The sequence below is a fragment of the Borostomias antarcticus genome (assembly GCF_949987555.1).
Source record: "Borostomias antarcticus genome assembly, chromosome: 8".
Classification (NCBI taxonomy): Eukaryota; Metazoa; Chordata; class Actinopteri; order Stomiiformes; family Stomiidae; genus Borostomias; species Borostomias antarcticus.
In genome coordinates this window covers 27,857,114-27,874,070 of record NC_140241.1, presented here as the reverse complement: position 1 = coordinate 27,874,070, position 16,957 = coordinate 27,857,114, and the positions used below count along the sequence as shown (strand labels likewise).

The window sequence follows — 16,957 nt, the reverse complement described above, 5'->3', positions numbered from 1 at the left end:
TCTCTCCCCTCCTCTCATCTCTCCTCTCATCTCTCCTCTCCTCTTATCTCTCCTCTCATCTCTCATCTCTCCTCTCATCTCTCCTCTCATCTCTCATCTCATCTCTCCTCTCCTCTCATCTCTCCTCATCTCTCCTCTCCTCTCATCTCTCCTCTCCTCTCATATCTCCTCTCATCTCTCCTCATCTCTCCTCTCCTCTCATCTCTCCTCTCCTCTTGTGGCCTCAGCGTTATACACAGTCTGACACAAAGGCTGCTTTCTCTTCACTTTGCAGTATACACTGTAGTAGGCAGTCTAGGGACGTTTGTGTTTGCAAGCGCCTGTGCGTGCATGTGTGTGCCCTTGCGTTTGTGTGTGTGTGTGTGTGCCCGTGTGTGTGTATGTGTGTGTGTGTTTGCGCTCCATGCACTCCTGGCAGGGAATACACTGCGGTCTTGTTTGTCAGACTTTTCTGGCAGATGGACAAATCTTTCCCCTGGCAGCAACACCTTGCTGCTGCAGAATCACATGGGGCAGCACTCCAGCTAGGGTTTTACATTACATGCACACACACACACACACACACACGCGCACACACACACACACACACACACACGCGCACACACACACACACAAGAGGTATCAGCGTTCTCTCGCATAGGAAATTATTTGGTAGTGAAGCTATTATCAGTAGTCGTTAACCCCCTCTCCGCTGGTACCATCCCTACAGTCTAACCTACATGTCCCTACCCCTCTGTCTCTCGTTATACTACCCCCGGCCCCACTCCCATCCACTGGTCTATCTCTATCCATGTCTCCAATCCGTATCTCTATGTGCCCCTCCCTGTCTCTATCCCTGTCTCTATCCCTGTCTCTATCCCTGTCTCTCCACCCCCATCTCTGTCCATGTCCCCATATCTAGGCTATCTCTGTCCATTCCCCATCTCTGTCCCCATCTCCATCTCTGTCCATGTCCCCATCTCTATATCTGTGCATGTCCCCATCTCTATCTCTGTCCATGTCCCCATCTCTATATCTGTGCATGTCCCCATCTCTATCTCTGTCCATGTCCCCATCTCTATCTCTGTCCATGTCCCCATCTCTATCTCTGTCCATGTCCCCAATCTCTATCTCTGTCCATGTCCCCAATCTCTATCTCTGTCCATGTCCCCATCTCTATCTCTGTCCATGCCCCCATCTCTGTCCATGTCCCCAATCTCTATCTCTGTCCATGTCCCCATCTCTGTCCATGTCCCCAATCTCTATCTCTGTCCATGTCCCCAATCTCTATCTCTGTCCATGTCCCCAATCTCTATCTCTGTCCATGTCCCCATCTCTATCTCTGTCCATGCCCCCATCTCTGTCCATGTCCCCATCTCTATCTCTGTCCATGTCCCCATCTCTGTCCCCATCTCCCCATCTCTATCTCTGTCCATGTCCCCATCTCTATCTCTGTCCATGTCCCCATCTCTATCTCTATCTCTGTCCATGTCCCCATCTCTGTCCATGTCCCCATCTCTATCTCTATCTCTGTCCATGTCCCCATCTCTGTCCATGTCCCCATCTCTATCTCTATCTCTGTCCATGTCCCCATCTCTATCTCTGTCCATGTCCCCATCTCTATCTCTGTCCATGCCCCCACCTGTACCCCAAAGACCAGTAAATTGGTGTCCATGTCTGTTGTCCTCTCCACTGCAGTCTATAGGGCACCTGTGTTCTGTTGATATAAGCAAGATTAGTGCACATGCCTATCAAACATGCTAATCTGTAAGTGTTTGTCTATCAAACATGCTTATCTGTTTGTCTATCAAGCATGCTAATTCTGCTACGCCTCTCTATTACCATACGTTGAGAGGGTACATACGCTGGGAGGACACAAGCCTGTGGGAATGAATATTCATGTCCGGGCGGAAGGCAACATGAGGCCAGTAACAGCTGTGCATGTAAAGTCTCAAGTCAAGGGGAGTCTGGAGAGTCTGGAGAGCTTCGGAAGAAATAATCAGAGTTTTGAGGGAAACTTTTCCTAATGAGGTAGACCTGTTTAATACCGATGGAATAAACAGTAAGGCGATAGATGCATGCATTCACTCACTCTCTCTCTCTCTCTCTCTCTCTCTCTCTCTCTCTCTCTCTCTCACACACACACACACACAAACTCACCAATCTGATGTTTTGTACCCACTGTGTTTAGCGTAGAAGCTTGCGTAGATGACAGAGGGAGAGGAGAGCGATGGGGGTAGGAGGAGGCAGGAGCACATGTGTTTTGAATTTAGCTGACATGTCAACTGGGCTGAAATTAGCCTTGATTTAGAGGAATGTGCTTCTTACTGCCTAGGTTCAGGAAACATGGTTCTTTTTGTCCTCTTTCAACGTCTCAGAGAGAGATGCTTCTTCAGACGGATACGAAGTCTCCATCTCTTGTAGGAGTTTCTCTCACACACTCTCTCTCGCTCTCTCACTCTACATTAGACACACACTCTCTCTCGCTCTCTACATCAGACTACTCTTTACTCTACTATTGAGCCTACTACATTACTCCTTACTCTACTATTGAGCCTACTACATCAGACTACTCCTTACTCTACTATTGAGCCTACTACATTAGCCCACTGCTTACTCTACTATTGAGCCTACTACATTAGCCCACTGCGTACTCTACTATTGAGCCTACTACATCAGACTACTCCTTACTCTACTATTGAGCCTACTACATCAGACTACTCCTTACTCTACTATTGAGCCTACTACATTAGCCCACTGCTTACTCTACTATTGAGCCTACTACATTAGCCTACTCCTTACTCTACTATTGAGCCTACTACATTAGCCTACTCCTTACTCTACTATTGAGCCTACTACATTAGCCTACTCCTTACTCTACTATTGAGCCTACTACATCAGACTACTCCTTACTCTACTATTGAGCCTACTACATCAGACTACTCCTTACTCTACTATTGAGCCTACTACATTAGACTACTCCTTACTCTACTATTGAGCCTACTACATTAGCCCACTGCTTACTCTACTATTGAGCCTACTACATTAGACTACTCCTTACTCTACTATTGAGCCTACTACATTAGACTACTCCTTACTCTACTATTGAGCCTACTACATCAGACTACTCCTTACTCTACTATTGAGCCTACTACATTAGACTACTCCTTACTCTACTATTGAGCCTACTACATTAGACTACTCCTTACTCTACTATTGAGCCTACTACATTAGACTACTCCTTACTCTACTATTGAGCCTACTACATTAGCCCACTCCTTACTCTACTATTGAGCCTACTACATTAGCCCACTCCTTACTCTACTATTGAGCCTACTACATCAGACTACTCCTTACTCTACTATTGAGCCTACTACATCAGACTACTCCTTACTCTACTATTGAGCCTACTACATTAGACTACTCCTTACTCTACTATTGAGCCTACTACATTAGACTACTCCTTACTCTACTATTGAGCCTACTACATTAGACTACTCCTTACTCTACTATTGAGCCTACTACATTAGCCCACTCCTTACTCTACTATTGAGCCTACTACATTAGCCCACTCCTTACTCTACTATTGAGCCTACTACATCAGACTACTCCTTACTCTACTATTGAGCCTACTACATTAGACTACTCCTTACTCTACTATTGAGCCTACTACATTAGCCTACTCCTTACTCTACTATTGAGCCTACTACATTAGACTACTCCTTACTCTACTATTGAGCCTACTACATTAGACTACTCCTTACTCTACTATTGAGCCTACTACATTAGACTACTCCTTACTCTACTATTGAGCCTACTACATTAGACTACTCCTTACTCTACTATTGAGCCTACTACATTAGACTACTCCTTACTCTACTATTGAGCCTACTACATCAGACTACTCCTTACTCTACTATTGAGCCTACTACATTAGACTACTGCTTACTCTACTATTGAGCCTACTACATTAGCCCACTGCTTACTCTACTATTGAGCCTACTACATTAGCCTACTCCTTACTCTACTATTGAGCCTACTACATTAGCCCACTCCTTACTCTACTATTGAGCCTACTACATTAGACTACTCCTTACTCTACTATTGAGCCTACTACATCAGACTACTCCTTACTCTACTATTGAGCCTACTACATTAGACTACTCCTTACTCTACTATTGAGCCTACTACATTAGACTACTGCTTACTCTACTATTGAGCCTACTACATTAGACTACTCCTTACTCTACTATTGAGCCTACTACATTAGACTACTCCTTACTCTACTATTGAGCCTACTACATCAGACTACTCCTTACTCTACTATTGAGCCTACTACATTAACCTACTCCTTACTCTACTATTGAGCCTACTACATTAGCCCACTGCTTACTCTACTATTGAGCCTACTACATCAGACTACTCCTTACTCTACTATTGAGCCTACTACATTAGCCCACTGCTTACTCTACTATTGAGCCTACTACATTAGACTACTCCTTACTCTACTATTGAGCCTACTACATTAGCCTACTCCTTACTCTACTATTGAGCCTACTACATTAGCCTACTCCTTACTCTACTATTGAGCCTACTACATTAGACTACTCCTTACTCTACTATTGAGCCTTCTACATTAGCCCACTGCTTACTCTACTATTGAGCCTACTACATTAGCCCACTCCTTACTCTACTATTGAGCCTACTACATTAACCCACTCCTTACTCTACTATTGAGCCTACTACATTAGCCCACTGCGTACTCTACTATTGAGCCTACTACATTAACCTACTCCGATCTCACATACAGTAGTCCTCCATCCTCCCCAGCTCAAATCACTGAGTAGCTTGTTAACAGTGTGAAAGCACAGTGCTAGGAGCCACGATGAAGATGTCCACCGTTTACCAGTCCTCAGTTTTAAACCTGTTCAGGACAGACACTGATTGGAAATGTGTGTGGGTGCGTGTGCGCGCGTTCTGGGTGAGTAGAACTGGCTACCACATGTCAGTCCGTCTGTCTGCCTCACCTCCACGCCAGTCTGTCTGTCTGCCTCACCTCCACGTCAGTCTGTCTGTCTGCCTCACCTCCACATCAGTCTGTCTGTCTGCCTCACCTCCACGCCAGTCTGTCTGTCTGCCTCACCTCCACGTCAGTCCGTCTGTCTGCCTCACCTCCACGCCAGTCTGTCTGTCTCACCTCCACGCCAGTCTGTCTGCCTCACCTCCACGCCAGTCTGTCTGTCTGCCTCACCTCCACGCCAGTCTGTCTGTCTGCCTCACCTCCACGCCAGTCTGTCTGCCTCACCTCCACGCCAGTCTGTCTGCCTCACCTCCACGTCAGTCTGTCTGTCTGCCTCACCTCCACGTCAGTCTGTCTGTCTGCCTCACCTCCACGTCAGTCTGTCTGTCTGCCTCACCTCCACGTCAGTCTGTCTGTCTGCCTCACCTCCACGTCAGTCCGTCTGTCTGCCTCACCTCCACGTCAGTCTGTCTGTCTGCCTCACCTCCACGTCAGTCTGTCTGTCTGCCTCACCTCCACGTCAGTCTGTCTGTCTGCCTCACCTCCACGTCAGTCTGTCTGTCTGCCTCACCTCCACGCCAGTCTGTCTGTCTGCCTCACCTCCACGCCAGTCTGTCTGTCTGCCTCACCTCCACATCAGTCCGTCTGTGTCCGCCTCTCCACCTGCTTTGAATCTTCTCCCTCTCCTCTAACATCCTCCAACTCTGGTGACCCGAAGACATGGCATGACACTCACACACACACACACACACACACACACACACACACACTTGAGACCGATGTAGAAGGCTGTGTCTAATGAGGCGTGTGATCCCCGAGGTGGTTCTATTGAGTGGCTGGCTGTTGTGTCAGCCGCTCCGGGTCAGAATCGCTACTGGTCCAAACCAGCGGGTCCCTGGCTGTCCACAGCCTCAGCTGCTCCCGGTCGTCATGGCAACAGCAGCCATCCTTCATGTTTGTCGCCTTATTCCACTTTTTCGTTGCCATGGCATTCTTCATTCCCGTATATGCATGTAGTGAACCTTGTAGGAGAACTGGTAGGTTGTTTTCCCCCCCGTTTGTCTTGTTGTTGGTTGTTGTATTTCTGCATCTCCCTTCTCCCTGTCTCCTCTTCCCTTTTCCTTCCCTCTGTCTCCTCTTCCCTTCTCCTTCCCCCTGTCTCCTCTTCCCTTCTCCTTCCCCCTATCTCCTCTTCCCTTCTCCTTCCCCCTATCTCCTCTTCCCTTCTCCTTCCCCCTGTCTCCTCTTCCCTTTTCCTTCCCTCTGTCTCCTCTTCCCTTCTCCTTCCCCCTGTCTCCTCTTCCCTTCTCCTTCCCCCTATCTCCTCTTCCCTTCTCCTTCCCCCTCTCTCCTCTTCCCTTTTCCTTCCCCCTGTCTCCTCTTCCCTTCTCCTTCCCCCTGTCTCCTCTTCCCTTCTCCTTCCCCCTGTCTCCTCTTCTCTTCTCCTTCTCCCATCTCCTCTTCCCTTCTCCTTCCCCCTGTCTCCTCTTCCTTTCTCCTTCCCCGTCTCCTCTTCTCTTCTCCTTCCCCCTGTCTCCTCTTCCCTCCTCCCCTTCCTTTCATCCTCTTCTCTTCTACCCTTCTCTGCTCTATTTTGGCTTCAATACTCTACCTTGACTGTCCTCCCTCTCTCTCCCTCCCTCTCCTGTCCTCCCTCTCTCTCCCTCTCCTGTCCTCTCTCTCCCTCTCCTGTCCCCCCTCTCTCTCCCTCTCCTGTCCTCTCTCTCCCTCTCTTGCCCTCCCTCTCTCTCCTTCTCCTGTCCTCCCTCTCTCTCCCTCCCTCTCTCTCCCTCTCCTGTCCTCCCTCTCTCTCCCTCTCCTGTCCTCCCTCTCCTGTCCTCCCTCTCTCTCCCTCTCCTGTCCTCCCTCTCTCTCCCTCTCCTGTCCTCCCTCTCTCTCCCTCTCCTGTCCTCCCTCTCTCTCCCTCTCCTGTCCTCCCTCTCTCTCCCTCTCCTGTCCTCCCTCTCTTTCTCTCCCCTGTCCTACCCCTCCCCTTCTTCTGTTGTCCTTCCCGTCTTCCTCTCCCTCTCTTGTCCTCCCTCTCTCCCTCTCCCGCTCTCCCTTTCTTGTCCTCCCCCCCCCTCCCTCCCTCCCTCCCTCCCTCCTCCCTCCCTCCCTCCCTCCCAGTCTGTCTGTAGCTCATGTCATTTCCCGTCGTCGCTCCATTCCAACCCCCTCTCATGCTTTTAGAGGGCTTCACGCCTCCCAGGAGCAGATAACCGTCCTGCTGCCCGCCAGGGGGAAACGCCAAGTCTGTGCCAGGTCAGTGCCCAACCCTGACACCACCCCGGGAGAGGAGGGAGGGAGGGAGGGAGGGAGGGGGGGGGAGGGAGGGAGGGAGGGAGGGGGGGGGGAGGACAGAGCCGGAATCTGGGAAGGTGGGAGTCAAAAGGAGAGGGAGAAAGAATGGGAGGGAGGGGGGGGAGACACGCGTCTCGGGGTGGGGGGGGGGGGGAGGGGGGGTCGAGGCGGGCTCACACACTCCAGCCCTATCGGGGAGGAGGGGGGCAGACTGCGCACCGGGGAGCAGGGGAATAATGAATGTCAGCGAGCGGACGGTTTAAATCCAGGGCATGCATAGATCATCGCCTCAGTCGTGTCATTTTCTGCTCCTCCATTATTCATGCTTTTATCCTCTCGTCCGTTATCTGCTCCGCCGCCGGCTCCCCGAAGAGCGGCGGCGGCGGCCGGGTCCCGATGCCGGACCGGGGTGGGGGGGGGGGTTAGGTCTGGCAGCCTGGGCGGAGATCTTTAGGCCGGGCTCGGGGCTGGGTGCTGGACGCTGGGCTCTGGGGGGGGGGGGGGTGTGATTGACCAGGTGACCCGACGCTCGTCCGATCTCTTCATACTGTCGGCGCAGAGCTGCTTTGTGACTCGGAGGCGCTGGGTAAAGGAGAGTCATCCGGAGGACAGAGCAGTCAGGCTGGGTAGTGAACCGGCTCTCTGCCTCCCTGAGAGAGGGTACCAGGGCAGCCAAGCAAGTACAGAGACTCACACACACAGAGAGACACGCGCACACACACACACACACACACGCTGCCAGACAGCTGGCATTCTGGACAGGGCCACCTGTGCCTCCTGCTTTGCATAACCCTGCATCCTTCATCAGTCCTACCAGGTGAGATGGTGGTAGATTTACACACAGTCATACCAGGTGAGATGGTGTTAGATTTACACAGTCCTACCAGGTGAGATGGTGTTAGATTTACACAGTCCTACCAGGTGAGATGGTGTTAGATTTACACAGTCATACCAGGTGAGATGGTGGTAGATTTACACAGTCCTACCAGGTGAGATGGTGTTAGATTTACACAGTCCTACCAGGTGAGATGATGGTAGATTTACACAGTCCTACCAGGTGAGATGGTGGTAGATTTACACAGTCCTACCAGGTGAGATGGTGGTAGATTTACACACAGTCCTACCAGGTGAGATGGTGGTAGATTTACACACAGTCCTACCAGGTGAGATGGTGGTAGATTTACACAGTCCTACCAGGTGAGATGGTGGTAGATTTACACAGTCCTACCAGATGAGATGGTGGTAGATTTACACACAGTCCTACCAGATGAGATGGTGGTAGATTTACACACAGTCCTACCAGGTGAGATGGTGGTAGATTTACACAGTCCTACCAGGTGAGATGGTGGTAGATTTACACACAGTCATACCAGATGAGATGGTGGTAGATTTACACACAGTCCTACCAGGTGAGATGGTGGTAGATTTACACACACTCCTACCAGATGAGATGGTGGTAGATTTACACACATTCCTACCAGATGAGATGGTGGTAGATTTACACAGTCATACCAGGTGAGATGGCGTTAGATTTACACAGTCATACCAGGTGAGATGGCGTTAGATTTATACAGTCATACCAGATGAGATGGTGGTAGATTTACACAGTCCTACCAGATGAGATGGTGGTAGATTTACACACAGTCCTACCAGGTGAGATGGTGGTAGATTTACACACAGTCCTACCAGGTGAGATGGTGGTAGATTTACACACAGTCCTATCAGGTGAGATGGTGGTAGATTTACACAGTCATACCAGATGAGATGGTGGTAGATTTACACACAGTCCTACCAGGTGAGATGGTGGTAGATTTACACACAGTCCTACCAGGTGAGATGGTGGTAGATTTACACACAGTCCTATCAGGTGAGATGGTGGTAGATGTACACACAGTCATACCAGACGTGTTGTGTCAGTCAGAACTGTGCATCATTCTTTCTGAGAACTCCACAAATCCTGCCACAAATCAAATGTTTTTTCTCAATCCTAGAAAAGAAATGTCAAGGTCTCCCACTGCAATGTGAATAATGGTTCTCAAAAGAAGACATACTCGGTTATTAAACTGCCAGACAGCGTTCTTTCTCAATGTAAAAAAAAAAAAAAAGGTATGTAGACCTTTGGCACAAAATGTCTTAAATAGCGCGTCTACTTTTCGAAAGAAGAATTGAATTTTGGAAGCGAGTCTTTTCACCTGCGAATGTGGAGGTCTGGGGAGTTCAGTTGGAGGCTTTGTGGGAAAGTTGAGTCTGATGCCGCGGCTTGCGGTGAACTTTCCCAACATTCTAAAATGTCAGTTAAACATTTTGGCCTTTTGAATCCGTCCTCCCACACTCATTATGTAAACCCCGGGCTGTTAATCCTCCTCTCCAGCTCCCTCACCTTTCTTTCTTCGCGGTGTGCCTCTCTTGTCAAATCCTCCTCCTCACTCTGTCTCTCCTCTCTCCCGTTCAGATCACCGCGAGGCTTCTTTAGCGATGACGATCATGTTAGCAACACCATTAACAATTCACAGTCTTGGAAGGTATCCAGCTGACGGTATACAGGCCGTATTTAATTGATGTGGCAGCATAACAGAACGGTTACACAACAAAGTCAGACATTGGCATGTGGAACCACAGGAGCAGCTTTGGTTTATGATAGACGCCCCTAGTCAATCGTATTTTCCATCTCCACTCCGAGATACGCATTGTGACATGTGTAATGAATTAATTCACCCCGTGTGAAGATGAACAGGTTAGCGAGGATCAAAACAGCAGAGCAGTAGCCTGAACTCCACAGGCATCTGTCCTAAAGATGTTCCATCCTGTATATGGGTGGCTGGGTAAAGGGTTGGGGGTCGGGGGTCGGCGGGGGGGTGGGGGGGGGGGGCAGGTCGACACTCATAAAGTGAGAGAATGCCACGGTCAGACCAGCAAGTCGGAACATCTTATTTTGAGCCTGTCAGTTGAAGCCCACCCCCCCCCCCCTCGCTGTGCACGGGCGGGGCCAGGTCTCGAGGGGCCAGGTCAGGGGGGCCGCAGGGATCAGAGAGCCCTCTGGTGTGTGTGTTTTTATGGGCCTCGAAGGGCTGCGTCGAGGAGGCTACGGAGGTTAAGTGTTAAGGCTGCGAGCGGGAAGGGGGTTGGGCTCAGATGAAAGGGTGAGGTTGGGGTGAAGGTGGTGGTCGCGGGGCGGGGGACAGAAGCCCTATCCGTTTCTTTTGTGCGTGCGCGGGTGTCTGGTTCCGTGAGAGTGGGTGCCCACGTGTGTGTGTGTGAGCGCGGCACGTGTGTGTGCGCGTCTGGAGCTCTGCGTGTGTGTGTGTGTGTGGAAATGTCAAAGCTCATCTGGCTGAGGAGGTCGGACATGGCTGCTCAGATTCCTCGTGCCGGGGTCCCTTTTTAGAGAGGCTGCAGATGGAGAGGAGGAGTCAGTCTGACGGGCCCCTCCAAGGCCCCCGCTCACTGGCGCCTCCCCTCGTCCCCGCCGTGTTTTCGCAGCGCTCGCGACGTCCCCCCTCGGCGCCCGCGCCGCCCCGCTCGGATCCGACCGCGGGGCGGGGGATGGGGGCGTTCCGTTACGTCGACCCCTCCCGGGGCTCAGGTCGGGGGCGTTCCGTTACGTCGACCCCTCCCGGGGCTCAGGTCGCTCGGAGCCACGCTCGGGGCCGCGGCGAATCCTCCGTGACCCCCCCTCTCCCCCTCGTATCTCTAACCGGCCCATATAAGTTGAATAAGCCGGCCCTCCCCGACTCCGCGCCGCGCTAGCATAGCTCCGGGTGGCGGTGGGAAGGTAAAAATAGAGCTGTGAGAGACGGGAACGCAGCGGCGGACAGAGCGGCCCCCCAGGCCCAGCGCCGGGGCCACGGCCCAGGAGGCCCCGCTGGTGAATGTAGGCCAGCTGTGCACGTCTGGCGGCACAGGCAGGCACACACACACACACACACATCTCTGGTATGGTACCACACACACACACAAAGAAACGCACATACACAATAATACTGATGCCGTGGTGTACTGTAACACACACTCAACACGCTTGCACGCACACACACACACGCTACTGGGTCTTTACGAGGGTTGGCTGCCTCCTGGTTTTTTATGTCTCTCTGTGTGAGCGTTGCCGAACACAAGCAGGGCAAAGATCACATACTGTCTGGTCGCGTCGAGCAGTCCGTGAACTGGAGCGAGGCTTTGAGGGTTCGCGCTGCAGTTGTTATTGTGGCGATGGCCTGTCTTGACGGTTAGAATGACTGCTTTAATATTGCACGCCAGCTAGCGGTTTACTCGCCATTCATGAGATATGAGGCCTCCCTATGACGGAATAGGAGAGAGGGCGACACACGGACACATGAGAGAGATAGAAACTGAGAGAGAGAGAGTAGGGATCTGCTCAAAGTAGACAGGCCTGTCTATTTACAGTCTGCGGTAATGTTGAAAGAGATTTCAGGGGAGTCTGCTGTCATTGCTATTTAGCTGGGGCTTTGATCTGTGGGAACGCATTCTCTTTGGGTGATTACGATAGCGACTGGGAGCTCGGCAGAGAGCTCAAATCAAACGGAACGCGCGACGGTAAAGTCTGCCGTCGCCGTGGAACACGGGAAACACGTATATTCATTTGTCGCCTGAATTATCCGGTCCGTTTCCGCAGCGAAAGACAAAGACGACGTCCCGTTTCGTTCTTGAGCTCGACCGCACGTCGCCTGCGTGAGCGGAGGTGGTCTCCAGCCCGAGGAGGAGATTTGACCGTCCGCGGGGTAATCCTGCCCCCCCCCCCCCCCCCCCCCCCGGGGTCAGCTACTTATGGAGCTGAGAGCCAATAGAAGGCGGCTCAAGGAACTGGAGACGCAAGTCCCTTAGCCCCTCCTCTGCTCTTTACCGCAGGCTACGCGCTACGAGAGCGCCGGTCACATGATCTTCTCCGCGGTGGTGATGTGTGCCCAGGGACTGGCCGAGCTGGTGGATAGGGTAGTGTGCTAGTGGACAGTCAGAGAAGTGTAGTGTGCTAGACAGTGGACGGTCAGAGAAGCTATTTCAGCGGTCAGGAAGGTTGTGGTAGGCGGCCGGAGAGCAGGGAGACGGACAGGGGAGACGGACAGGGGAGACGGACAGGGGAGACGGGACAGCGGAGACAGACAGGGGGAGACCCAGGAAGAGACATTTTAGGCTGCATTAGACAGGCGGGAGAGAGACGCTCACGGAGGGAACGTTCTAGAATAGAGAGCGCGGACAGGCGGAGCGTCGAGGCAGGGGAGTCCTCGCCCAGAGCGGCGTGACATAGTTCCACCGCCACCCACTGCACTGCCATGTGGGTAACGGAAACGTGCTCTCGTTTCAGGAAACAGCAGAGGCCGCAGGGAGGCGGGGGAGGAGGAGGAGGAGGGGGGGGCGGAAAGACCCAGAATCCTCAGCAGCAGCAATCGCCGCAGCAGCAGCAACAGAATCATCAACAGCCTCCATCTCAACAACAACAACAACAACAGCAGCAGCAGCAGCATCACCACCAAGCCTCCCAGCAGCAGAACGCGGAGCAGCCCGGCGGCCCCGGGACCAGGCCGCCCCGCGAGCAGCACGGGCGCCAGTACCAGGGCCACGGCGGGCAGCGCCAGGGGCCGCCCCACCACGGCTACAGCCAGAACCGCCGCTGGCACCACAACCAGAAACAACAGCAGCCGCCGCCGACCGGGCCGGGCCAGGGGCCCCCGGGGGGCGACAGAGGGGCCCCCTCGAGACACGCCAAAGAGAAAGAGACTGAGAGCGTGAGCGTGGAGGAGACCAAGCCGGAGCCCGAGGGCGGTAGGGGCCCCCCCGGCGCGCCGCCGGATCAGACGCGCGGCCAGAACCAGAGCAGGAGCCCGGTCCAGAGCCCGGCGGGCGGCGGGCCGGTCAGGGAGGCCCAGGCGGACGGCCCCAGAGTCCACCTGCTGCAGTCGTCTAAGGAGAGGCTGAGGAGGAGGCTGAAGGACAAGGTAAAGCTCCTTACTGTCACCCGGGGTTAAGATCAAGCAGGTCGCTCTTCACGCCACGCGCGCGCACACACATACATACTGTACTACATATACACACACACTACTACTACTACACACACACACACATACTGTACTACACACACACATACATACATACATACTGTACTACATACACACATACACACTGTACTACATATACACACACACTACTACTACTACTACACACACACACACATACATACTGTACTACATATACACACACACTACTACTACTACTACACACACACACATACATACATACTGTACTACATATACACACACACACTACTACTACTACACACACACACACACACACATACTGGACTACACACGCACACATACACACACACATACATACATACATACATACATACATACTGTACTACATATACACACACACACTACTACTTCTACACACACACACACACACACACATACTGTACTACACACACACATACATACATGCATACATACATACATACATACTGTACTGTACTACATACACACACACACACTGTACTACATACACACACATACTGTACTACACACATACACACACACTGTACTACACACGCATACACACACATATACATAAAGACAGTCTTGAAGGGTGGGGGTGGAGGAGGGGATAGGAGGAGAGAAAGGAGAGTTCTAGGAGGGTGGATGAGGAGAGACAGGAGAGTTATAGATAGATGGAGGAGGAGAGAAAGGAGAGTTATAGGAGGATGGAGGAGGAGAGAAAGGAGAGTTATAGATGGATGGAGGAGGAGAGAAAGGAGAGTTCTAGATGGATGGAGGAGGAGAGAAAGGAGAGTTCTAGGAGGGTGAAGGAGGAGAGAAAGGAGAGTTCTAGGAGGATGGAGGAGGAGAGAAAGGAGAGTTATAGGAGGATGGAGGAGGAGAGAAAGGAGAGTTATAGATGGATGGAGGAGGAGAGAAAGGAGAGTTCTAGGAGGGTGAAGGAGGAGAGAAAGGAGAGTTATAGGAGGGTGGGGGAGGAGAGGAAGGAGAGTTCTAGGAGGGATGAGGAGGAGAGAAAGGAGAGTTATAGGAGGGTGGAGGAGGGGATAGGAGGAGAGAAAGGAGAGTTATAGGAGGGTGGAGGAGGGGATAGGAGGAGAGAAAGGAGAGTTCTAGGAGGATGGAGGAGGAGAGAAAGGAGAGTTCTAGGAGGGGGGAGGAGCTGAAGCAGTAGCCTTTCATGTTTTCCGCTGCGTGTGCTGCTGGCGCCCGTACTGCTGTTCTCAGCTCAAAGTCTTGTATCACTTCCCCTCTCTAACTCATCACCGCTGGGATGGACACACACACACACACACACACACACACACACTACCGAGACAACAAGGCAAGGATCAGATAAACCTGCAGGTACACGGGGGGAACACGGCAGGAATGTTGCCAACGCAGAGAAACAGTCCTTTGTGTGAGGATCGTCGGGTGGCTTAGCAGACTGACCCCAGGTCAGGCTTATCGATCACGTCCTCACCTATTGATCACGTCCTAACCTATCGATCAAGTCATATCCTTTGTTGGGAAACAGTATTTCCCGCTAGGAACAGCAATATCACACCGCCAAGGTCTCCGGGACCGGAGCGCGTCGTCGTTCTGCAGATACCCCCGCGTCCCGGGTTCCACGTTCTATGGTAAATGGTAAATGGACTGCACTTATATAGCGCTTTTCCACCTTAGCGGCACTCAAAGCGCTTTACAACGGCCTCTCATTCACCCGTTCACACACACATTCACACACCAATGGCGGTAGCTGCCATGCAAGGTGCTAACCTGCTCATTGGGAGCAATTTGGGGTTAGGTGTCTTGCTCAAGGACACTTCGACATGGGGACAGTCGGAGCTGGGATTCGAACCACTGACCCTTCGATCATTGAACGACCCGCTCTACCAACTGAGCTACAGCCGCTATGTTCCGCATCCACGTCTTTGTCGTCTATTCCCATATTCCGTGTGTGTGTGTGTGTGTGTGTGTGTGTGTGTGTGTGTGTGTGCGCGTGCGCGTCCAGGAGGAGGTGTGCGTGGCGGTGTCCGGGGACCCCCAGCGGAACCTCATGGACCGCCTGCTGGAGATCCTCAACAGCATGCGCAGCAACAGCGGCGGCGTGGAGGCGCAGCTGGGCTCGTTCATGGAGGAGGCGCAGAGCTCGGCGCGCTCCGAGGAGACGCTGGCGCAGATCGTCGCCACCATCTACGGCAAGGCGGTCGGCGACCGCAGCTTCGCCGCCACCGCCGCCCGGCTCTGCGACAAGATGGCGCTGTTCATGGTGGAGGGCACCAAGTTCCGGTCCCTGCTGCTGAACATGCTGCAGGTGAGGGTGTGTGTGTGTGTGTGTGTGTGTGTGTGTGTGTGTGTGCGCGCGTGTGCGTGTGTGCGTGCGTGTGCGTGTGTGCGTGCGTGTGTCTGTGAGGGGGGGGCTGCTCTAATTGATGTCAGCGGCCCTAGGGGGCTGTGTCTGGCGGGCTTTAAATGTCAGCAGGCAGGAGAGCTAATGAAGAGATTGGAGGTGCAGGGGGGCGGCTCCCGTCAGCCGGAACACCGAGACTCCCCCTCCCCCCCTCCCTCCCTCCCTCCCTCCTCTGCCGTCTCCCAGGGGATTGTGAACCGAAGCCCGGTGATGAAGCCTGTCTCGTTCTGCCACTTTCACCCTCCCGACTCCCCCCCCCCGTCTCCCCAACCACCCACCCCCCTTCCCCTCTCCCCAGCCACCCACCCTTCCCACCCAGGAGCCAGACAGCCGCTCCCGTGCAGACAGTCTGGTAGCCTCCCTCCCTCCCCCCCGCTGTCTGGCCTCAGATCACGTGCCAGGATGAAATGTTAACCCACCTGCTGCGTCACCACCGCACTTCCTCTCCCCCCCTCCGTCTGTATCTCTCCCTCTGTTCGGCAGAGAGAGAGAGAGAGACCCCCCTCCACCTCTCTGACATTTAAGCCTGTAGTTAGGAGGGCCGGGGACTGAGGCTGTTGAGCAGCTCATTAATGATGCGCGTCGCTGCCAAGCCTCCTCTCATTGGACGACGGGGGGCTATTAGGGTTTCATTGCAGTTTATAATTAGGTAGTGGCCTGAGTGTTTTATTCCCCTTCCTTAATTTAAATAGCCTTGCCTATTATTATTATTATTATTATTATTGTTGTTGTTGTTATTATTATTATTAGCCAAGTATTGGCACTCATGGATGAAAGGGTCACGCAAACATAGTTGTTAACACCACACCCTTTGTGAGTGTGTATTTTTGCATACATAATATTTACATTCATCATCACGATCACCATCGTTCTTTCGTCGCTGAAGCTCCACCCCTCTCATGTGGCTAGTCTGTCTGTCTACGTTCAGGTTGTCTGTTGCCTGTCTGTCTGTAGTTAAGTGTGTGTGTGTGTGTGTGTGTGTGTGTGTCTGTGTGTGGTTTCATGGTTTGCCATGTGTGTGTTACGTGTCCTAGCTATCTTGGAAGTGTGTGTGAGGCTTGTTTCTCACCACTGTGTTATTGCACCTCAACCCCTTCCTCTTCTGTCTGGCAGCTCTTATCCTGTCTGGCTTGGTGTGTGTGTGTGTCAGTGTGTGTCAGTGTGTGTCAGTCAGTGTGTGTGTGTGTGTGTCAGTCAGTGTGTGTGTGTGTCAGTGTGTTACAGATCCTACTCTGCCTTTAAGTGCCTCAGTAG

At 52.5% G+C, this 16,957-nt stretch overlaps 1 protein-coding gene across 2 annotated transcripts in view; it reads left to right on the top strand.

Annotated features, from left to right (window-relative positions):
- The window catches only part of ctif (CBP80/20-dependent translation initiation factor), a 72,914-nt gene that overhangs the window by 40,247 nt on the left and 15,710 nt on the right, over positions 1-16,957 (top strand). For both annotated transcript variants that reach the window (XM_084441939.1, XM_084441938.1), the window contains exons 9-10: positions 12,618-13,248; positions 15,305-15,607. In XM_084441939.1, the coding sequence (XP_084298065.1) occupies positions 12,618-13,248; positions 15,305-15,607 (934 nt within the window). The remainder of the gene's footprint in view (positions 1-12,617; positions 13,249-15,304; positions 15,608-16,957) is intronic.